The sequence below is a fragment of the Suncus etruscus genome, chromosome 4 (assembly GCF_024139225.1).
Source record: "Suncus etruscus isolate mSunEtr1 chromosome 4, mSunEtr1.pri.cur, whole genome shotgun sequence".
In the NCBI taxonomy this organism is placed as follows: domain Eukaryota; kingdom Metazoa; phylum Chordata; class Mammalia; order Eulipotyphla; family Soricidae; genus Suncus; species Suncus etruscus.
The window spans coordinates 118,101,574-118,125,238 of record NC_064851.1 but is presented as its reverse complement, the minus strand read 5'-3'; the positions used below and the strand labels follow the sequence as shown (position 1 = coordinate 118,125,238).

At 37.8% G+C, this 23,665-nt stretch overlaps 1 protein-coding gene across 4 annotated transcripts in view; it reads left to right on the top strand.

Annotated features, from left to right (window-relative positions):
* Window positions 1–22,598, top strand: part of CLCN3 (chloride voltage-gated channel 3) — an 86,033-nt gene extending 63,435 nt beyond the window's left edge. For 2 of the 4 annotated variants that reach the window (XM_049771293.1, XM_049771294.1), the window contains 7 exons: window positions 213–758; window positions 2,373–2,559; window positions 5,510–5,908; window positions 10,864–11,080; window positions 17,386–17,461; window positions 19,331–21,403; window positions 21,596–22,598. In XM_049771293.1, the coding sequence (XP_049627250.1) occupies window positions 213–758; window positions 2,373–2,559; window positions 5,510–5,908; window positions 10,864–11,080; window positions 17,386–17,461; window positions 19,331–19,489 (1,584 nt within the window). In that variant the 3' untranslated portion in view covers window positions 19,490–21,403; window positions 21,596–22,598. The remainder of the gene's footprint in view (window positions 1–212; window positions 759–2,372; window positions 2,560–5,509; window positions 5,909–10,863; window positions 11,081–17,385; window positions 17,462–19,330; window positions 21,404–21,595) is intronic. The other 2 variants (XM_049771295.1, XM_049771296.1) reach the window with 1 other exon arrangement.
* Window positions 22,599–23,665: the final 1,067 nt, after the last annotated feature.

Here is a 23,665-nt window from a genome sequence, read left to right as displayed (position 1 = left end):
AAAATTATATTAGATATTTCAAATGACTATTAGGTATTTATGATAAACTGATACTGTGAAATTTTAATGTGTTAACATTAATACTTTTGCAGTAAATCCATTGCATATAAATTCTAACGAACAAATTTTAAATGATTTTTACCACTCAAATAACAATTTATCAAAAACAGTTGATAAAATGAAAATATTAATTTTTTTCTCTTTATTTTTAGGTTAGCTATTATTTTCCTCTCAAAACTTTATGGAGGTCATTTTTTGCTGCTCTAGTGGCTGCCTTTGTTTTGAGATCCATCAATCCGTTTGGTAACAGCCGTCTGGTCCTTTTTTATGTGGAGTATCATACTCCATGGTACCTCTTTGAACTGTTTCCTTTTATTCTTCTCGGGGTATTTGGAGGGCTCTGGGGAGCATTTTTTATTAGAGCAAATATTGCCTGGTGTCGTCGGCGCAAATCCACCAAGTTTGGGAAGTATCCAGTTCTTGAAGTCATTATTGTTGCAGCTATTACTGCTGTGATAGCTTTTCCTAATCCATACACACGGCTCAACACCAGTGAACTGATTAAAGAGCTTTTCACAGATTGTGGCCCCCTGGAATCCTCTTCTCTCTGTGACTACAGAAATGACATGAATGCCAGTAAAATTGTTGATGATATTCCTGATCGTCCAGCAGGCGTTGGTGTCTATTCCGCTATATGGCAGTTATGCTTAGCGCTCATATTTAAAATCATAATGACAGTATTCACTTTTGGTATCAAGGTAAGTCCTAATATGAGGTGATTTTATTGTAGGTATTTTGGAACATGTATGAGGAATGAGAAATGAGATTTTTATTTAAAAATGATTTCAGAAATATAGGCTAAGGAAGTTCTCTTTTAAGTTTAACTTTAATGGCAGAAAGAATTCCATAGGTCATGTTGTTGAGCATGCCATGTGTAGCTGTGTAACAAATCACCACAGAACTCAAAACCTAGCCAATACAAGATAACTAGTGATTTTGTTCCAGATGTTAAGGGAATAGTTTAGGAAAAACAGAGCTGTGCATTGTTTTTTTTTGTTTTGTTTTGTTTTGGGGCTTCTTAAGGTTACTCTTGGTTCTGCACTCAGGAATTATTGCTCTTGGATCTGCTCAGGGTACTTAATGGGATGCTGCTGATAGAACCTGGGTTGGTTGTGTGCAAGGCAAACACCTTACTTGCTTTGACCCAAGGCCCCAGAATATTTGCGATTGTTTTTTAATTACTTGTATTGATTCCTGTTGCTGCTGTAATAAATCACAAATTTAGTGTGAAGGCTTAAAACCCCCTATAAATGTTATTTTTTAAAAGTATTTTTATATAATTTAAATATACGTATACTCACATGACATAAAGTGTTTCTGGAGTTAGAATTTTGAAGTGTGTTCCACTGGGCCAAAATCAAGGTGTTGACAAGGTTTTATGGGATGCTCTGAGTTTTTACTCTTTTTTTTCTCAAGCTAGTGGTTTCTTCCTTTCACATCCGCAGACCAGCATCACTCAATTGGGGTTGAAGCCACTGTTAGAGAGACTGCCACCTCTTGTTTTAAAGGCCAAAGATGGCTCCCTTCAGTAACTCTTTGAAATTCCTTTCCAAATTTAAAATAGCCTTTGTTTGCCTTGAACCCACCCAGATAATTCAGTATGATCATTTGTTTCAGAGTCAGCTAATTAGCAACCTTTATTCTCTCTGCATCTTGAATTCTACCTTGCCTTGTAAGGTGATGGATTTTCAGGTTCTGTGGATTGGGATATGGGTTTCTCTGGGGAGCTCCCATGTCATTAAAAGAGTCTTGAAAGGATGCTGTTGATGCAGAGATTAGTAAGCTTTTTCCCATCAAGTAGTATATCAGGTAGCTGGATCATTCCTGGAATTTCACTTGCTATGGATTGATTACAGTTATAGAGTATATAAACCTGGCATACTAGCCCTTTGTAATCTATTAGTAACAATATTTATCTTCTATATGACTGTCAGTGACAAATATTTAGAAGCAGATATCAACTAATCCTTGTTTTTTAGATTATTACACGTGCAGTTCCATCCCTGGCATCCTATATGGTCTCCCCAGCCAGGAGCGATTTCTGAGCGCATAGCCAGGAGTAACCCCTGAGTGCCAGTGGGTGTGGCCCAAAACTCCCCCACCAAATTATAGAATGGTCAGGTTGTTGTTACCATATTCTTTTGCAAGTTGAATTCACAGAATGGCCAAGTTATAATAATTCTTTGCTATACTTTTATATATGCTTAGGATTTTGCAATAGAAGTAACACTTGACAAGTGTTGGAAAGAACCCTGCAAGACTGTATAACACCTCAGTAGATGTGGGCCTCAGTGCAAATTCTGTTGTTGCAGGTTCCTTCTGGCTTGTTCATCCCCAGCATGGCCATTGGCGCCATTGCAGGCCGGATTGTGGGCATCGCTGTGGAGCAGTTGGCCTACTACCACCACGACTGGTTTATCTTCAAGGAGTGGTGTGAGGTGGGGGCTGATTGCATTACCCCCGGCCTTTATGCCATGGTTGGTGCCGCTGCGTGCTTAGGTAACGTGATTCTTCTGTTTGGATGCTTGTAACTGAGCATTTGGGTGCATGTGAGTTGGCAAGAAAAGGGCCTACCTGAAATCTCGCTCATGTGTATTGAATGGAGGGGGAGCGGCAGCAGAGAGACTGCAGAAATGAAGCAGTCTTGCTGCTTTATGGTAACATAAAGTATTTTTACTTTATCTGTCCCTGGATATTTGTTGATGTTAGCATTAAAAATTCAGTGAGTTACTATCCTTTTTAGTGTCACATAATACTTTGTGACAGAAAACTTCTCAGTATAGCATAAGTTTAATTTTTGAATCCTGTCCAAAGAGATTTTTCTTGTTCTCTTTTTCAGTGTGGATCTCAGATTAGTTCAGGTTAGGCTTCAGTGATGGAGCTTACACCTGGTAGGATGAGGGCCTGGGTTCAGTATCTAGCACTGCAAGCCAATAGGAATTTTATTTTAACCCGGAGTGATTTTTTTATTGTAAAATTTTTTTCTATTGTAAAAGACCACCAGCTCTTCTCCACTCACAGCTATATTAATAGGCACATTTCTCTAAGAGATAAATCCACATCTCAGTCTCGACTTGAGCAAGTATGTCCATATTCAACTTTGTTTAGCACTTCTAGGTGCAGGGAGTGATGAAAAAGTAGGTGCACTATTGAATATTAAAGAAGCCCCTGGAACTTTTTAGGAATCTAGAGGATAACAGTACTGAATTCATTTAGGAAGTTCAGAGCATGGGTTTTATTTTTCAAAATTACTTGAATTCGTAGGAGAGGAGTCTATTAATTGGGATAGGAATATATTTAGTACTCACGAGTCTTTGAAGAAATTTAGAGTGAAATAAAGCATCATCTTGAACACACGGGAAAGCAAAGTTCAATTGAAGAGGAGTCGGTTTAAATTTGTTCTGATCTTTTTAAGAGTAATGGCTTTCCCAACCACAATCATGTTTGTGACCAAGGTGTTTAAATAAAAAAAAAAAAAAAGTCATGGCTTTGCCGTTTTTAACTTAACAGCTTTGGGAGGGTTTTTATTACTTTGATTTTTTTTTTAACTTTCTCATCTTTAAAATAGGAGAATAATTACTTCCTACAATTATTTTGAAAATCACATGAGATAAAATGCATGTAAAGCAGTTAGTATAATTCCTAGTAAAATAAGTACTTACTTTTTTCAAAAGGAAACTCAGCCTCTGTACACTGACTCAGACATACCTATCATGAATAGGTATGTAATATTTAGTAGGTTCTTTCTCCCTTCTATTTTTAGGTTGAGGAGGAGTTGAAGCTTAACACAGTATAAACTAGTGAGCCCTAGTAAGTTTTTGAACAACATGATGAAAGTAGCAACATAATAAAGATTAATCTAGGGGCTGGAGAGATAGCATGGAGGTAAGGCGTTTGCCTTTCATGCAAGAGGTCATCAGTTCAAATCCCAGCGTCCCATATGGTCCCCCGTGCCTGCCAGGAGCGATTTCTGAGCATGGAGCCAGGAGTAACCCCTGAGCACTGCCGGGTGTGACCCAAAAAAAAACCACAAAAAAAATAAATAAATAAATAAAGATTAATCTAGGAGCATGGCTTATTAAGTAGATTGAAGGTCTGGCATCAAGGAGGTCAGATAAAATAGCATTAAAATAAAAGAACAGGGGCTGTAGTGATAGCACAGCGGTAGGGCGTTTGCCTTGCACACGGTTGACCCAGGATGGACCTGGGTTCAGTCCCCAGTGTCCCATATGGTCCCCAAGCCAGGAACGATTTCTGAGCACATAGCCAGGAGAAATCCCTGACCATCACTGGGTGTGGCCCAACCCCCCCCCCAAATAAAAGAACAAAGTCTAAAGTTTCTGAATTAAGTTGGTAACAGAATTCTAAGAAAGGGACCTATAAGTCCCTTTCAGAACAAATCTTACAGAACAAATCAGATAGGACTAACTGATAGGATTATCAGATAGGACTAAGGGAGTCTAAATATTGGGACATGTAATAAGAAGAGCCAACATGAATATCTAGGTTGTTAAGAAGGATGTGATGCCTAGTTTTGAAGTCGGAAGTTGAAATGAGGTGCTCTTTCAGAGGAAGAGGAGTTTGGTTGAAGTAAATGGTGTTTTCTCTGACAATAGTTTATTCAACATAAAAAAAAAAGACAAAAACAGCAAGATTAGAGTATGCATACTTGGAGACTTGGGACAGATGAAAATAAGACCGAGAGATGCAGGTTGGAGAGTAAGCATAGAGATTCTGGCTTGTAATGATTTGAAGAAGTGCATAGACTCCTTGCCTAACAGATGAGGAAAGTATTTACAGGCTAACATAAACCACATGACATCAAACTAACTCAATTTGAAAAAATGTTCTGGTAAGAAATAATAGTTTAGTAATATTTTATCCACATAATTTATAAACTCATAGTAAACAATATGTGTTATTCTTTTACCAAATTCCTTAAAAATTTGTACTAAGGGTGAAATTAGAATTTTGCGATAGCAAAATAATTATATGAAAGATTTGTCTTAGTTGGTTAGCCATGAATTTTTGTTTTATTTTCGGGCCACACCCGATGACACTCAGGGGTTACTTCTGGCTATGTGCTCAGAAATTGCTCCCAGTTCAGGGGACCATATGGGATGCCAGGGATCAAACCCAGGTTTGTCCTGGGTCAGCCATGTGCAAGGCAAACGCCCTACCACTGTGCTATCACTCTGACCCCAGCCATTAATTTTTATATAAAGTAAAATACTTTAGGTTTTACACACTCTCATTCTCTTTTGTGTTTTAGTATTTATCTCTTATTAAAATAGTGATAATTTGTGATAAATTCCTAAGAAAAGATTAGTGATTTTTGACCATAATGCTTTTTTCTGTTTTGTTTATAGTTTTAGTTCAGCTGTCTAGTGCAACTATTTACTAATGTATGTATTATCAGTGATTAGTCATTCCTTATCTTATTTTCCAGGTGGTGTGACAAGAATGACTGTTTCTCTGGTGGTCATTGTTTTTGAACTTACTGGAGGCTTAGAATATATTGTTCCCCTTATGGCTGCAGTAATGACCAGTAAATGGGTTGGAGATGCCTTTGGTAGGGAAGGCATTTATGAAGCACACATCCGGTTAAATGGATACCCGTTCTTGGACGCAAAAGAAGAATTTACGCATACTACCCTGGCTGCTGATGTCATGAGACCTCGAAGGAATGAACCTCCCTTAGCTGTTCTGACCCAGGATAATATGACAGTGGATGATATTGAAAACATGATTAATGAAACCAGCTATAATGGCTTTCCTGTTATAATGTCAAAAGAATCTCAAAGATTAGTGGGATTTGCCCTCAGGAGAGATCTGACGATTGCAATAGGTACTCTTTTGTGTGCATGTGCATGTTCCTGTATTTATCTTTTTATGTGTATTAGTATCAAGGTATTTATGGAAATCACCAATTTTGTCCTGCCTGATTTGGCTTTGTTATTAGCATCTAGAGCCTGATTCTTTGGGGGAGGGTGGGGCCACACCTGGTAGTGCTCAGGTGTTACTCCTGGCTCTGGAAGGGTCGTGGGGACCATATGGGATGCCAGGGATCGAACTCAGTTCCATCCCACATCGGCAGCATGCAAGGCAAATGCCCTACCTTTTGCTATCACTCTGGCCAGAACCTCATTCTTTTTCTCACTCAGATAAGCCCGTGACATTGATATAAATTATGATCACGTGTAAAATAAGATCTAAGCTACTGTTGGGCCATTCCTCTGCAATCTTTTTTGTTCCATTTTTGGGGCTTTTTCCACTGATACTCAGAATATTTCCATCACATTGTTCAAGGAGTCACTCCCAGTGCTGCCTGGGGAGACCACATGGTGTAACAGGTTGAACCTAGGTTTCTCAGGTGCAAACCAAGTAAAGTGTTTTTGAGTTTATCTCCCTAGCCCCGTCAATTCTTTATTTAAGGAAGTTGACTTAATTGTGTAAAGTTACTGAAAACGTCACCTATTTTAGTCTCTTTTATATAAAAATCACAAGGTATTTTTTCATTTTTTTTTTTTTTTTTTTTTTTTTTTGGTTTTGGGTTACACCCGACAGCACTTAGGGGTTACTCCTGGCTCTATTCTCAGAAATCGCTCCTGGCAAGCTTGGGAGACCACATGGGATGCCAGGATTCGAACCACAGTCTTTCTGCATGCAAGGCAAACACCATATCTCCATGCTATCTCTTCAGGCCCGTTTTTTTTAACTTTGGTTTTAAACTTATTAACTTGTACTAACTAGTTACATTAAAGTATATAAATGGAATAAAATCATTTTATTTTCAGTCAAATGGAAAAGTATATATTCCCTTTAATGCTTACACTTCTTAACCTATAAAGGCACTATAGTAAAATAGTATTTGAGATAAGTTAAATGTTTTCTGAGGAAGAAAACGTTTATTTTTTCCCATTTCTCCTCTCTTATCTTTCTTTTTTTATAATAGCTTTACTTTAGCACCTTGATTACAAACATGATTGTAGTTGGGTTACAGTCATAAAAAGAACATCCCCCTTCACCAGTGCAACATTCCCATCACCATTGTCCCCCACCCCCGTATTTGAGACAGGCATTTTACTTCTCTCACTCATTAACATTGTCACCATAATTGTCAGTGTAATTATTTCTCTAACTGCACTCACCACTCTTTGTGGTGAGCTTCATATCATGAGGAAGGAAATGTGACCCTCCAAAATTTATTTGACTTTATACCCTTGTGGTATAGGAGACTAGTCAAATTTTTAATGCTTTTAGTTTGTTTCGGGGGCTACACCTGCAGTGCCTCAGAGGTTACTCCAGGCTCCTGTCTGGTCCTCCTTTCTTGAAGTTTTATTTCTTTCTTCCCAACCCTAAAAGATGAAGGAGTGTATTTTCTTTTTGTGCTCAGGGCTTATTCCTTGCTCATAACTGCTTGGGGATCACTCCTGATGTGCTCTTGGGACAAAGTTGGGTCATCTGCATGCAAGGCAAATACTCTACTTGCTGTACTATTGTTAGCTAGCTCCAAGGGAGTATATTTTCCTCAAGGTACTAAAGACTGGGGTGTTTTTAGTAGACCACTTTTAGTTGAAAATGCCAAATCTTTGACCTCTCTCCAGAGAGACAGGAATTTATGAGACTGTCACTTCCTTTCCAGGTTTATCTTTGTGGCCATTGTAAAGGACTGAGGCTGTTTGCATTCTTGTGCCATTTTAAGAAAGGACAGATTTAGTTAGTCTAGATGGGAATAGTATTTCTCACACCCAGTTGGAAGCCCTGTTTTCAAGAGACATTAATCTCTTCTTTGATTAGGAAGAGTGAGTGCAGCTGTAGATGATCTTTTCAAAACCACTCACGCCATCATTCGTTTGGCAGTTGCACAAGTTGATAAAGTTATACGGTGAGACTTGACCGAGTTCCAGTGTTTCAGCTTATAAAGACATTACATGGTCAAACATACAGAAAGAGGAGGATTTTCTTAGATTTTTTAGGTTTTAGATTTAATGGTTAACTAGCCAGTTGGAATGATAGTACAAAGAGTAGATAGAGCTCTTGCCTTGCATGTGGCCAACTCTGGCACACAAAATGGTCCACCAGGTGTGACCCCAAAACAAATTAATGGTAACTAGCAATAGAAAAAAGAAAACAAAAATTTGGTGAAAGTTGCATTGAAAATTAAAAGAAAATGACTAGTTTTTTTTAAAAATGATAAAGCAGTAATGTTGAGGATTATTTTATATTTAAGAAATGTATGTTTAAAATTTTGTTACTTTCGGAGAAGTGGACCACTGGGGTAGCAGAGACTGTTGGACATAGGGAATAGAAGTAATGGAGCTATGTCAAATCTTAACAACAAATGTTACATCTGAAGCCTTGCTTAGAGCTTATATAGCCATATGTATTTTTGTGACATTTGCTTGTTTTTTATGCAAATATATATAATTTTGTACTACCAATAGTTCTTGGATGCATGCAGCTACTTTTCACACACCTGTGAGATCCTGGTACCATATGTGGTTCCCTGCGCACCACCAAGAGTCAGTCCTGAGAACAGAGGCAAGAATAACCCCTGAGTACTGCTGGCTGTGGATGCAAACACCTGCACATCCCAACCCCATTGTCAGTTGCTAATGGACTTTTTTTTTTTTTCTTGCACCATATCCATCAGTGCTTAGGGGTTACTCCTGCTTATACACTCAGATATTACTCCTGGTAGACTAGGGGACCTTATGTGATGCTGGGAATAGAACTTGTGTTATCATGTTTTCCTGCCAATGGGTTTTTTTAAATGCTTTTACCATGCTTGTGAGGCGGCTTAGTAAGTTTTACTATGTGCCTTTCTACTTAAATTTGTTAAAATGCCATTAAATAAGACCATAATGGTCAGGAATTAATACACATTGTACTATTTGATTATAAGCAGTAGTATCAGTTTCTTAATATATATTAGTCTGGGTTGAAATTTTTGGTTGCAAATTATGCTTACATATTTTGAACATAAACTTCGCAACAATTTTTTGAGTATATTTACAAAAAATCTACAATGACTTTTTTTTAATAGTTTTTGAATACTCATGTAAAATTGAATGAATTTTTTGTTGTTTGTTTTTCGATCACATCCGGCAGTGCCCAGGGGTTACTCCTGGCTCTATGCTCAGAAATTGCTTCTGGCAGACTCAGGGGAACATATGGGATGCTGGGATTCGAACCACCATCCTTCTGCGTACAAGGCAAACATCTTACCTCCATGCTATCTCTCTGGCCCAGAATTGAATGAATTTTTTAAAAAATTTATTTTGGGTCACACCTGGCAATATTGTTCAGGGGTTACTTACTTATTTCTGGCTCTGCAATCAGGAATTACTACTGGCACTGTGTGGCAGATCATATGGGGTGCCAGGTATCAAACTGGTCTGCTACCTGCAGGGCAAACACCCTATTCGCTCTACTCTACCCAGAGTCCCAACTTTGAGCAACTTTTATATTTGTATTTTTTCCATGTCTTGGGATTCCTTCTCTTCATATGGCCTCTTTTCTTCTGTGTTTCTCTATATCTTTGTTATATCTATAACTTTCCAAGGCAGGAGTGGAAGTAGGCAGTAAGGGACAAGCACACTTAGGCATTTTTCCCTCAAGGAAAAGAGATTAATAGAACCATTACAAATTAAATCCGCATAGTGAGTCTGTCCAACTTGTAATCGTTGTACTTGAACCCCACTAGAGCTCCCAACTCACTTAAAGATTTAAGCTTTGAAAAGAAAACTAATGAGTGCAAAGGGTGCAGTGTACAACATAGAGCATGAATAAAGCTCTTAGTCCCAACTCCTGGGCATGAAGTGACATTAAGCACAGGTGGACTTCATCTGGTGATAGGATTTCTTTATCACAATATGCTTAGAGTTTCTCCTACATTCCACATTTGTCTCCTTGACCTCAAAGTTGAAAAAACAGCTTCAGCTCTAGCTAAGAAAATCACATTATTATATACTTATACCAAAAATATTTTATTTACATAAAGATGGTTTGTACTGGTAGTTTGGATTCTGTCATGACAAATTACCAATTGGCTTTATGACTTTGTTTCATTTCTTAGTTAAAAAGAGGGTGAGGGGAACTGAAGAGAGAGAGTACAGTGGGTAGATGCTTGCCTTGCATATGGCCAACCCAGGTTCGATCCCTGGCATCTCATATGATTTCCCGAGCATCACCAGGAGTGATTCCTGAGCACAGAGCCAAAAGTAGCCCCTATGCATTGCTGAAAGTGACCATAAAACAGAGCAGGGGAAATGAAGAAACCAAAAGTCATAGAATATATCTGATTCTGGTAGTTGAGGGATAGTTCAATGTTTATATTTTATCTTCCTACCCTATTAAGCACTTGTGCTGGAGAGATAGTAAAGTGGTTAAAGCATTTTTTTTTTTTTTTTGGTTTTTGGCCCACACCGGTGATGCTCATGGGTTACTCCTGACTATGCACTCAGAAGTTGCTCCTGGCTTGGGGGACCATATGGGACACCGGGGGATCGAACCGCGGTCCGTCCTAGGCTAGCGCAGGCACCATACCTCTAGCGCCACCACACCAGCCCCGTGGTTAAAGCATTTTAACATGGCTCACCAGGTTCAGCCCCATACACCATATATGGTTGCCCAAGCCTGCCATGAGTGATCCCTGAGTGCAGAACTAGGAGTAATCCCTGTGTGTATGTTCTCAATACCAAACAAAAATATCAAGCAGCTTTTTTTAAAAAAAAACAAAAAACAAAAACCAAGCCAAAGCTATCCATTTTTAAAATTTGGTCTTTTCTCTCTTTCTAGAAAGCGCCAGAAAGAAACAAGAAGGTATTGTGGGCAGTTCTCGTGTGTGTTTTGCACAGCATACCCCATCTCTTCCGGCAGAAAGTCCCCGACCCCTGAAGCTTCGAAGTATTCTTGACATGAGCCCTTTCACAGTGACAGATCACACCCCTATGGAGATTGTGGTGGATATTTTCCGAAAACTGGGGCTGAGGCAGTGCCTTGTAACTCATAATGGGTAAGTTTGGCCAATGACATCAGTTCACATCCCAGAATTGATGGTCCTTTTCAGTGGAGTCCACATTTAGATGTTAGGCACCCAAGTCAGAATGGTCAGATTCAGACATAACAAAAGAAAATGACTTAACATTGATAGAAGGAACATTTCCCGCATGTACATTAAGGTTAGATTTTTTTTTCCCTCTATCAGAGGAAAAGTACTCCTTATAGATGAACCTTTCTTCTTTTTGTGAGTCTATCATTTTAAGAATATGCTTTGAATACAATAACTTCCTTGATACTTTTCTGTTTTAGTCTAGTCATGGAGTGAGAAATAGGAAGAGAAATGAAACAAAATGATTAGCTAAACACCACCTTTGCCCAATCTTTGTTTCTCCCTTTTTTTTTTACCTCCAAAATGACAATTTTTTTTACATAAATTGCTCTTTACAAGTACACACATATTTAAATTATGTAAATTGATGAGTTTATTCTTCTGCCTTTCACGCACAGATTGTTAGTATTTCTCCAGGAGAGGACTATAGAAAAGTTTTATTTGACAGATGTCAAGGGTATTGTGAAGATGGAATGTCCCAGTCTGCAATCCACAATTTTGCTCTCCCTCAACCGGGACCTGGGATCTATTCTCCTTTTCACTCTATTTTTAGTCATCTTTATTTCCATTGTGGTACTGGTCTAAGGAAACACCCAGGAACTTTGCTGAAGAAAGGAGAAACAGAGGATGTTCTTGAATGTTATAAACTGAATGATTGACTCTTAAAGAACCACAACAGGCTTTCTTTAGAAACAGCAAAGTTTGGATGGAACACCAAGAAGGCAAAAGCACTTAACCTCTGTCTAAAGAAAAAGGATAGAAATTTTCTTATTGAACTTTGCTCATGTTTCTCTTCCAACTTTGCAGTACATCTCTGCAAAGTAACCTGTAACAGCTCTTTACTGCTGGATTAAACTAAGCTCAGAGAGGTTAAAAAGTTACAGTTACGTGTTAGCTTAGTCATAGACTATGCATTCAAATATGTGCCTAAAATTCTAAACTCAATCTCTCACTATTTCTTTACATTGAAATTACCTGATAGGCTATACCTTCTTTTTTCTGATTTCTTACAATATTATCTTGTTTTTGAGAGTCCATTAGACTGTATTGTTAGTAAACATATTGTTAGTAAAGCATGAGATCCATGACTAGTGCTTTCACTGTGCTGACCTACTAGAAAAACTAAAATAAATTATTGAAGACGGAGGCTCCTCATTATGGGTAGGAATTTGAATTATTAAATAGACAGAGGGGGCCGGAGAGATAGCATGGAGGTAAAGCGTTTGCCTTGCATGCAGAAGGTCAGTGGTTCGAATCCCGGCATCCCATGTGGTTCCCCAAGCCTGCCAGGAGCAATTTCTGAGCATGGCGCCAGGAGAGACCCCTGAGCACTGCCGGGTGTGATCCAAAAAAAATAGACAGAGGAAAAGATTTATTGAGTAAAATAAGCTGGTGTGTGTGTGTGTGTGTGTGTGTGTGTGTGTGTGTGTGTGTGTGTGTGTGTGTGTGTGTGTGTGTGTGTGGCAGTACTTAGGGGTTACTCTTGGCTCTGTGCTCAGGAGTCACTTCTGTCAGACTTGGGGGACCATATGGAATGCCAGAGATCAGACCTGGGTTAGCCTCGTGCAAAGACAAATTGCCCAATTTGCTGTGCTATCACTCTGGCACCTAAAACATAATTTAAACAAAAGTTAAATTTTGTTTAATGTCTTTTGATTAAAAAGTATATGCCAATTATTTAAAAAACTTAGTTAAGTAGATATTAAGCAAAGTAACTTTTTATAAAGCCTTAGTGATTTTCAGGCCTTTTAATCAGAAATGGCTTGATATGGGCCAGAGAGATAGCATGGAGGTAAGGCATTTGCCTTGCATGCAGAAGGTTGGTGATTCGAATCCCAGCATCCCAGGAGCGACTTCTGAGCATAGAGCCAGGTGTAACTCCTGAGTGCTGCCGGGTGCGACCCAAAAAACAAAAAGAAGAAAGAAAAAAGAAATGGCTTGATAGGGAGCTCATCTGAATTATAAACTTTCATTTTTCTTGAGTTGTTCTCAGTAATTGGCATTTGTCTTTTTTAAATATGTTTATAATAGTTAAAATGTCATTCTCTAGTCATGATGAACTGTGATCTCAAAGCTATATAGGTTGATTGTCATACTTGTGATTAATTCGGAGGCTTTTGGTAGCACAGACATGAAAAAGGAAAGTATTTAAAAGAAGATTTAAAAAAGAGAGAAGTGGGGGTGGGAGGAAAACTAGCTACAATCCTAACTGATGCTTGTTTTGTTTGATGTTTAAGCAGTTTATTTAGTTATTAATTGATTGGTTTTTGGGCCACACCTGGTGATGCTCAGGGGTTACTCCTGGCTTTGTTCTCAGAAATCTCTCCTGGCAAGCTCAGGGAACTGTATGGGATGCCAGGAATCTAACTGAATCTGTCCCGGGTTGGCTGCATGCAAGGCAAATGCCTTATTGCTGTGCTATCTTTCCGGCCCCAGTGATGCTTGTCTTTAAAAGAATCCTTAGTCAGGGGCCGGGCGGTGGCGCTAAAGGTAAGGTGCCTGCCTTACCTGCGCTAGCCTAGGACGGACCGAGGTTCGATCCCCCGGCATCCCATATGGTCCCCCAAGCCAGGAGCGACTTCTGAGCACATAGCCAGGAGTAACCCCTGAGCGTCACCGGGTGTGGCCCAAAAACCAAAAAAAAAAAAAAAAAAAAAAAAAAGAATCCTTAGGCGTGGTGTTGCTTTTGCCCTAAAGATATGTGTGTATACCATGATTATCCTTGTTTTCTTATTTCTGTCCTTCAAGGAGAATAGACTGATACATAGAAAGAAGCGGCCATTTGATGTAAATGGCTCTTAGGATTTCACTTTCTTTGATGTATATAATACAGAGCAAAGTACCTTCTCATTTAAATGATTTAAACTCAGAATCTAAACCACACCTTTTTGTTTTTAGTGAAAAAGGATATTTTGGGTAACTATCAACATTTTATAATTTATACTGAGATTTTATGTGGGGGCCACACCTTATTGTGTTCAGAGCTTACTCCTGGCTCAGCAGTTAGGGATCACTCCTGGTGGAGCTTGGGGGGACAATTTGGGATGCTGGGATTAAAACCAGTTGACTGTGTGCAGGGCAAGCATGCTATCCACTGTACTCTTGCTACAGCACTTATACTGAGTTTTTAGAAGTAGAAAGGATTACTTGCGTGGTGACATTCAACTAACCTTGAACAGTAGTAGATAAGGTGAACAGATAAGGAAGAAGTGTTGCTTAATGATGTCAACTGTCAATTTTCCACATTTTATGTTTTAGTTGATATAACTTGTCAAATATTAGTTTTGGTGGAATTAGCAAGATATGGAGAGGTGTTGCTCAGAAGGGATTATGTGACCATACAAATTTGCACAAAATACTAAGTTTTTTTTTCTGGAACTTTTCAGGTATGGGAACTTCAAACATTTGGGGTGTAAATTGAGCCTCAGAAGGGTAATAGAAAACATAATTTTCCAAGCTTATTTGAACATCCTCCCACCTTTTGGTAGAAGAAAGGAGGCATAACTCTTGGGATTAGTGTTTTGTGGAGCATATTTATCCCAGCTTAACTTTGATATTATTAGTACTTATTAGCCCAAAAGCAAACAGTAAATTTTGCATTAATGTTCTCCTACTTCCTGCAAATGATTATTTTGTTGTTGCTTTTGGATCATACCCAGCAGTGTTCAGGGCTTATTTCTGATTCTATGCTCAAGACTCCTGATAGGCTCAGGGAACCATATCAAGTGCTGGGGACAGAACCTGGGTCAGCCACATGTAAGGCAAGTACCCTACCCAATGTACTATCTTTTTAGCTCCATATTTTCTGAAAATTATAAAGCAGTATTGAAACTTGCCTCATTATTTTTAGATCACTATTTTTCATTAATGGAAAAGAGAAATTCTATAATTTACAGTGTAAATCTAGACTGTAAATCTCTGTGTGTGTGGTGTTCAGGATAAAACTCAGGGCCTTATACATGCAAGGTAAGTGCTCTGCTGCTGAACTGCATTCCCTACTTTGTAAATTCCCTACTTTATCAGTTCTTTAATTTGTCCCATGCTCCTAAATTGTATGTAATTTCCAGAGTTAATATGGATGCTATTCACTGAAATTTTCATTGTGTATATATTTGGCTAGAAAGATGAATAGATCAGAATCAGTTTGTCAAAATTTTAATGATTCTAACTATAAATTCAAGCTAAGAGATAACTAAATTCTCAAGCATTTTTAGGAGAAAACAGCCATCAACTGATTAACTACTTTGCTTTTTATTTGGGGAACCATATAGAGTGGCAGGGATACAACCCAGGTCTGCTGCAAATAAAGCAAGAGCTATAATTGTGCACTGGCTCCAGCCCAGTACTTTGTATGTAGTGCAGTTTTGAGGCTTTGCATTGAAGGGATAACTTGCCCCAGGCTTTGAGAATGCCATATCTTTAAAAACAATCAACTTATTTTTGTGTGTATGGCTGGCCTCCCAAGTGGTGTCCCTCTGGCAGTTTTTGGCCAGCTGGGCCCCTGTTCAAGGTCCCAAGGTTCAAGGCCCCTGTGCAAGGTCCCAAGGTGCAGTTCTGATCAAACCCTGCCTTCTTTGAGAACCATGAGGTACTGGGATCAAACGTGTGTGCACTATACTATCTCCCACCTCATTATCTTTCTTCCTAAGGATAAATATGAGGACTGAGCAATAATAGTGTGGGTAGGGCATTTGCCTTGCACATGCTGACCCAGATTTGATCCCTGAGTGCAGAATTGGAGTAAGCCCTGAGTCCTTCTAAGTGTGACCAAAAACAAAAAGGCTTAATACTGGGGCAGGAACAATAGCACAACAGGTAGGGTGTTTGCGTTGTATGTGGCCAACCTGAGTTCCATTCCTAGCATCTCATATGGTCTCCCTGAGCCTGCCAGGAATGATTTCCAAGCACAGAGCAAGAGCACTGCTGGGTGTGGCCCAGAAACTAAAACAGAAAAAGTTCAATAAAATGAATATAGGAGTCAGAGTTATCGTACAGCAGGTAGGGTGCATGCTTTGCTCATGGTTAACCTGAGTTCTGTTCACAGCACCACATATGGTTCCTGAACCGATCAGAGTGATCCTTAAGTGCAAAGCTAGGAGTAAACCCTGAACACTGTTGAATGAGAAAATATTTGTGAAGGGCTCATTTCTCCCTTTTCTACTTCCTACCTGCAAGCCCAGCTACATTATAGGCAATTTCTTATTGATATCTGGATATTCAGATATAATAATGTATAAATTTGGGGGGATAGTGATTTTCTTCAAGAATTTAGAGTCTGATTCAAAGATTATTTAATAGATGTCTGCTGAACCCTATCTTGGTTAACTGGATAGGGAAATGCTCAATTATCCTTAAGGGCATTCTAATGGACTTAAAGAATTTCAAGATCAAAACTCTTAACTTTTAAACATTCATTAGTTCTATTTAGTGCAGCTAAATTGAATGGCTTCCATAATAAAATAGCAGTCAGAATTTTTATTTTATAATTAGAAGTCTAATTTTTAAACATTTCTTGCTGTGTTTCAAAATGTCATCATCATTTTCTTTGATGTGTATTAATGATCAGTAGACTAAAAAAGAATAATTTTACAAAATATAAGGTTAAAATTATTTTGATTATTTTATCACAGTATATTATTGATTTACTTTTGGACAAGGCTTTATTTGGATTACAAAAGTTTGGGGTGTTTCTATTGGTCATGCATTATTTTATGCACAATGCTTTTAATTTTCATTCCAAATGATAGTAAAAATTAAAGAATTTCTGAAGCCTCGTCATAGTCAATTTCTACAAACTTTTCCTGGCTGAGGTAGACTTATATGTAGCTTCTGTCGCTATATTGTGATATATTAGAAATTAAAGAAATATTTTCTAATAAAATAAAATAAAATAGAATTTAATTTCATAATTTTTAGAACTATACATTTTCTTTTTGTTTTTTTTTTCTTTGTAATTGTCTTCATTAAAATTTTGATTTTCAATTTAAAAAGGAAAACAACCCAACAATACTATCTATTATTTAAAGTCAGTAGAATTTATACAAGTGGGACCTGGGATTTTAAGTCATTTTTGTTCCGATTTTTCTAAAGTTCCTTGAAAGCATTCTATGGTTCATACTTTTTATTTTTCCCTCATTCTTTATCATTATTATTGGAACCTCTTTTCATTTTATTTCTCACAGTTATTAGCATAACATGATCTGTTTCAGGATTGTCTTGGGGATCATCACAAAGAAGAACATATTAGAACATCTCGAGCAACTAAAGCAGCACGTCGAACCCTTGGTGATTAGATATATCAGATCTCCTCCTTAGACACCTTAGAAGTCAGGAAGCATGAAACTTGTGAACTGTTCAGTTCTCTTTCCCAGATACCTGCAGAACAAACAAACCAAAAAAAAATCCTCCATGCTGCAATTACATTTGTATATAAAATGTCATAAAAATGTCTGTAAGATAAATTCAGATATGTGTAAACTGTCATTCAAAGAAAAGTAAACGAAACTTAACATCTCATCAAAATTCTTAGTGCAATGAAGTAAATGGAAACAGTTTGGGAATTGAATGAGTGAATATTATTGAACATTCTTAAAAGTGCCACAGCAGCCTGTCTGTCTTAGTGGATAACCCAGTCTCAGAAGATGCCTGCTTGACTGGTTAAAAATGCCTGCCCCCTTACCCAAACCATTTTACTTTCATGTTTCCTAATTTTGTGCATTTATTTCCTAATTTTTATTTTCTAATTCTACATTTCCTAATTTTCTTATTGTAAATCTAAGCTTGCTAATGATTGTTGTTTGGGGGCCTCACTGGCTCTGCTCAGAGGTTTCTCCCAGCACATTGTTCAGGAGTCGCTCCTGTCAGTGCTGGGGGACCATGAAGTATTGTGACCACACCCAGGCCTCCTGCATACATGTGCCCTCGTGCTGAGAGCCATTCTCTGGCTTTCGTACATGATCTTAATGTAGTTTATTAGCAGTGTTAAAATTACCATTAAATGGTCTTTTTTATGGGCACACTGATCCTAGCATAATGCCTATCTGTTTGCGAGCAGTGTTAGTTCTATCTCTCAGCTATACCTTGCAGACTTTCAGAGTCAGGAATGTGTGTCCTACCATTTCATCAGTGAATTTTATCTCTATGATATGTGTGCCCTTTTGTGTGATGTTTCTGGGATATACACAACTTTTAGGGGCATATGCATTTGTTTGAACTGGTTTTATGTTTTAGTGGTTTCATCAATAAAGAAGCATTTTGAATGATCTTACCTTATAATACGGCTCTAACAATTAATGCCTGAAATTATTTTGCCCACCTATATAAAACCCATTCCAGTTTGCTTAAAGACACAACTGTGTAGTACTGTTGTATGCTAATATTTCACAAGTATTTCATGCATCCTTTAAAAAAAAACACACCCAACTATTACTAATCAGAATAAGTTGCTACTCATTCTGCTTCCTGCTTCATGTATAATAATCTTTTAGGACTGCTTATCTTTTAATATAAGCATTAACAACTAAAAGCACTGTATCTGCACTTTTTGGGCAAAATCCAAAAAGGAAAATATCAAGGACTGTACTAGAAAATTGTGGTGTCTTCTAGATTTATTCTTGTGGGTCTGATGTTTTGGATTGAAGTGCTGTGTGACCATTTTATAGGCATCCTATCTTAATTGGATGTGCTTTCATGAATATTCTGCATACAACTGGGCAATCCCTTGGTTTCTTTTTAAAAGTCAAATTTTAGTTTAAAATAGTGCACTATTTGGTCATCAGACATTTTGCTGCTCTCAATGTAAAAGGAAGAAATTTTCCTTCTCAAATGGAACTGATACCATTTCTTGTCCGTACCCCTCACCCAATTTTTATTGCTTTTTTGTTGGCATACCTCAAAGAAGCTCTACTTCAATGAGCTTGGACTCCTAAAGTCTCAGTAAGAAAGGATATTGTACTATTAGTGACCATAACATTTTTATATCAAAGGATGGTTGCTGGAAAAGTAAATAATCTTTCACAATAAAATGTTTTAAAACATAAAATCAGACTGCTTGCTTTGCTCTATTCCTGTCAACAAAAAGGAATCAGCTATAGTTTTGGCCTTTTTTCTCTTTTCCCTTTTATTTTAATAGAGTCTTCTGTTTATCCCTTTCAGACGCCTCCTTGGCATTATAACAAAAAAAGATATCCTCCGTCATATGGCCCAGACGGCAAACCAAGACCCCGCTTCAATAATGTTCAACTGAACCCCATAGATGAGGAAAGAGAAGAGACAGAAGAGGAAGTTCATTTGTTGAATAACACAACTCCTTAACCTAACGGAGTCGTCTACTTTTTATTTTTCTCCTTACCAAAAAAAAAAAAAAAAAGGAAATATAAAAGCCGGGCTTTTGCAACATGGTTTGCAAATAATGCTGGTGGAATGGAGGAATTGTTTTGGGGAGGGGAAAGGCGAGAGAAAGAAATGAGTGCGGGATTTCCCTGCCTCACTGTGTGAGCAGCAAGTCACCAACAGATGTTCTGCACTGGATGCATTCAGCTGAGGACATTCTTAAAATGCAGGCCGAGCCTCGACGACAGGACACCAGCACCCCGAGCACCCAGCCTGCCTCCAGCGTTGCAAAGACACATTTTCAGTCCCTATTTCTGGAGGGATTACTTTGAATTGAGCCATCTCTAAGACTGCAAGGTCTTGCCCCCAAACCCCCCTTTTTTAAATCAGTTTGATTCATAATTGTAGAGTTAAGCATTAACCTTTCTACATTCCACAAGAGCTTCCCTCTCCCCTCTGCTCTCGCTGTGCCCAGCCTCTTTAAATTGGTGTTCCCTTTTGAAGCAGTCCTTTCTCATATTGAGATGTTCTGTGACTTGATGGAGGTTTCATCACAAGAAGGGAGTGTTTCTTGTGCCGTTACTCTGAACCCTATAGTTTATTCCATCACAGAATGCCAAGTGCATTCGTTACACGCGGCGACACCAGGCTGCTCTCGAACAGGTAATGCTCCAAATGATGTGTGAGCGAAACCTCTCAGCTGCTGTGCTGTATGGTTCCAAGTCAGCCACCATGAAACTTGATTTCTAAGGTTAAACAGTTTTCTTTCTGTTGGCTTTTTCCTCAGACTTTATGGCTAAGACCTAAGACATGGACATTTTCTAGTTGGGAACTCACAGTGATATACAAAAGCTATTCGGCATAAGCAACTAATGTTGCTGCTTTGACAGAGAGAGAAAGAAGTATTCTGTTTAGCTGTGTCTGGTATTAATCGCATGTTTAAACACTGGAATATTTTTTTCCTTGAAATTAGGTCAGTCGTTATTTGTTTTACCCTTTCCTCAAGATATTTCACTGCTGACACTGAAGAAATGTAATTCATAACTTGCACTAAATGTATATTTCGTTTCTTAAAAATTTACCATTCTTATTTATATTTTTATGGATTAAAATTTATAAAATACAGATCAGTTAATATCGCACTAAATAATTTTACCTTTTTAATGTGATTTTTATAGACTAATTCAGACGTAAATATGGAGATAGGAACAAAGTTTACAATGGGAGCTAGGGTTCAAGGAGAGATTGTGGATATTTCTCTAATCCAGTGTGTACATAAACCTTTGATCTTTCACTGCCATCCCCTGGATCATGTCTTCTGACTCGTCCATTTTGACCCATTAACTGGAAAGCTGACACTAAACCATTTTGCAGATTAAAACCAAAAGTTGTTAAACATTGAAAAAGAATCAAAAAATGAAAACAATAAAATTGCATAGGCATTATACAATTTTAATCTTGCACATACCCTTTGAATCTTTGGGCAGGCCATGTTCACAGTACTTGATGATATTTTGAATTACAGTGTACATTTTTTTTTTTTTTTTTGCAGGATGATTTGAAATGTACTAGGATTTGTTTGGAATTTTTGTTTTGGGAAATATCTCATGATTTTAATTCATTGTCAGCAAAGGCCTTTTTTTTCTCAAAGAATTGACCAAAATATTCTGTGATTATGCATTTTTGGTAGGAAAATGAATTCTGCAGACTTTTTTTTTTTTTTTTGTGGAAACAACTGACAGCTATTTTTACATTTTAGAAGTGATTCTTTTCTTCCTAGTTATTAATGACATGTTTGTAAAATTGAAAGATCACATAAGATCAATCCATAAGATCTCAATTTATAAGACCATGCATGAAAGCCATATTAGAATGACAACTGGAGGGGCCGGCGAGGTGGTGCTAGAGATAAGGTGTCTGCCTTGCAAGCGCTAGCCAAGGAAGGACACGGTTCGATCCCCCTGGTGTCCCATATGGTCCCCTCAAGCCAGGGTCAATTTCTGAGCGCTTAGCCAGGAGTAACCCCTGAGCATCAAATGGGTGTGGCCCGAAAAAAAAATAAAGGACAATTGGAAAGCTAAGCAAAAGTGTTTTTAGGAATCTCATGAAACATGTACTGTCTAAAATTTGACTTCTTCCCTTTGCCTTTAACTTTTCTTAATGACCCTCAAAGTTAATTTGATCCTTAGTGAAGTCATTTCTAGATGATAAATCTACATTAGTGCCAATGTAGCGTGCTAGAGCATGACTCCTCACTATTGGCTATGGAATTAGTTCAGTACTGGCCTTGTATTATAAGCCTTCAAAGGAGCAATCAAAAAAGGAGTGTCTTGTTTTTGGTTTTGTGCCACACCCAGCAGCGCTTGGGTTATCCCTGGCTCTGTGCTCAGAAATCACTCCTGGCAGGTTAGGGCATCCATATGGGATACCGGGGATAGAATCTGGGTTGGCCGAATACAAGGCAAACACCCTACCTAATGTGCTATTGCTCTAGCCCCAGCAATCAGTTTCTTTATAGACATTAAACCTCTTGTAGAATTTTTTTTTCCATTTCCATATATTTTTTTTAATTTTAGGTCCTCCTTTCCTGGACATTCCTGCCTAACAGGACTAGTATTTTAGGGTGGATATTATTTTCTGAATCTGTTTCTATCCTGCATTTTACAGCTGAAATACTGGGAAAGTGCCGTATTTCCAAGGCAGTTCTCTTTCATTTTACAACCTGTCCCACCTCCCCTTTTGATACATTGAAGTATTTCTGCTTTTCAACCAAATGATGAAAATAGTGGAGGTTATAAATAAATGTGCCTAGCTAATTGGCAAACTGATCAGTATCCTAAGTGGAGCGCCTTATTGGAGTACCCTTTCTTGAGAAGGTATGATGAGAATGGGCATGAGTGTCAGCATCTTTTAATCATTTTCTTTTAGATTCATGAAGAATGCTTAGTTTGTTATAATCTGTGATGTTGCCTAGAGCTGTATTTATCTTTTTATTTATACTAGTAGAGTAAAGCTGCATTTTCATTACGGTAAAAATAATTACTGTGATGAGTTTAATCAGAGAATCTATTAAAATATATATGACAATGTGTGGTTTGGCTTTTGATTGTAGCTGTTACATTTCTCCTACTTTTCTGCTGTTCTATGCAGCATAGGCCTAGCAAATGCAGCCAAAAGATGCAGATGAGAAACAAGTTTCTCTCAGTTTACATGGCTCTTTTTATACTTTGTAAAGGGCAACAACTAATAGATAGATGATCAGTGAGATCACTGTACTATTTATTAGTAATAGTACAGCAGCGCCGTTTGCCAGTGAAAATTACAGATCTTCAGAAAGAATTTAAATTTAACTTCACTTTCAGAAACATGTTTTAAAATGTGAAGCTGTTTTTATGAAACCATGTAAATGATTGTTTAACTAACATTGTTTAAAAATTCCGTGTCAGGGATCAATCAGTGAGATAGCACAATGGTAGGGTGTTTGCCTTACATGCGGCCACCCCAAGACTGATGGTGTTTCCGTTCTTGTCATCCCATATAGTTCCCCCAAGCCGACCAGTAATGATTTCTGAGTGCAGAGCCAGGAATAACTCTTGAGTGTCGCACGGTGTGGCCCAAAAAACCAAATAAATAAATAAACAAATCCCATGTTAATAAATGACCTTGGAAATAAGAACTGATTAAAGGAATAAGGTGATTTCAATAGTAAAAGATTAATTAAAAGATTAATTAAAGATTTCAATAGTCTTCTAATATCAAAAGTTTTACAAAAAATGAAAACATTTTATTACAAAGTCTAGGGTAGATTTTAAAAAGTCATTCACTATTGAACATGTACTAAGTACTAGGTGCAATTTTGTGTCCTTGTGTTCTTGATACTTATATCCCAGTAAGGGAGTTAGGGAAATAATGTGTCAGGTGATGAAAATCTTGAACTAGTTCCACAAAGAATGATTCCTGTGTGTTAAACATTGCTACAGGCATGTTGAAATTCCCATTCTAATTGAGAAAGATAAATTGAACATGGAAAGGATACTATTTTATAAAGGAAGATTAAAGGAAGGCTTCTGGGGCTAAGATTTCATTTGAGCAGAAATCAAAGAATGATAGGGTTATCTGTGAGACAAATGTTCCTACAGGAGGAAATACTATATGCAA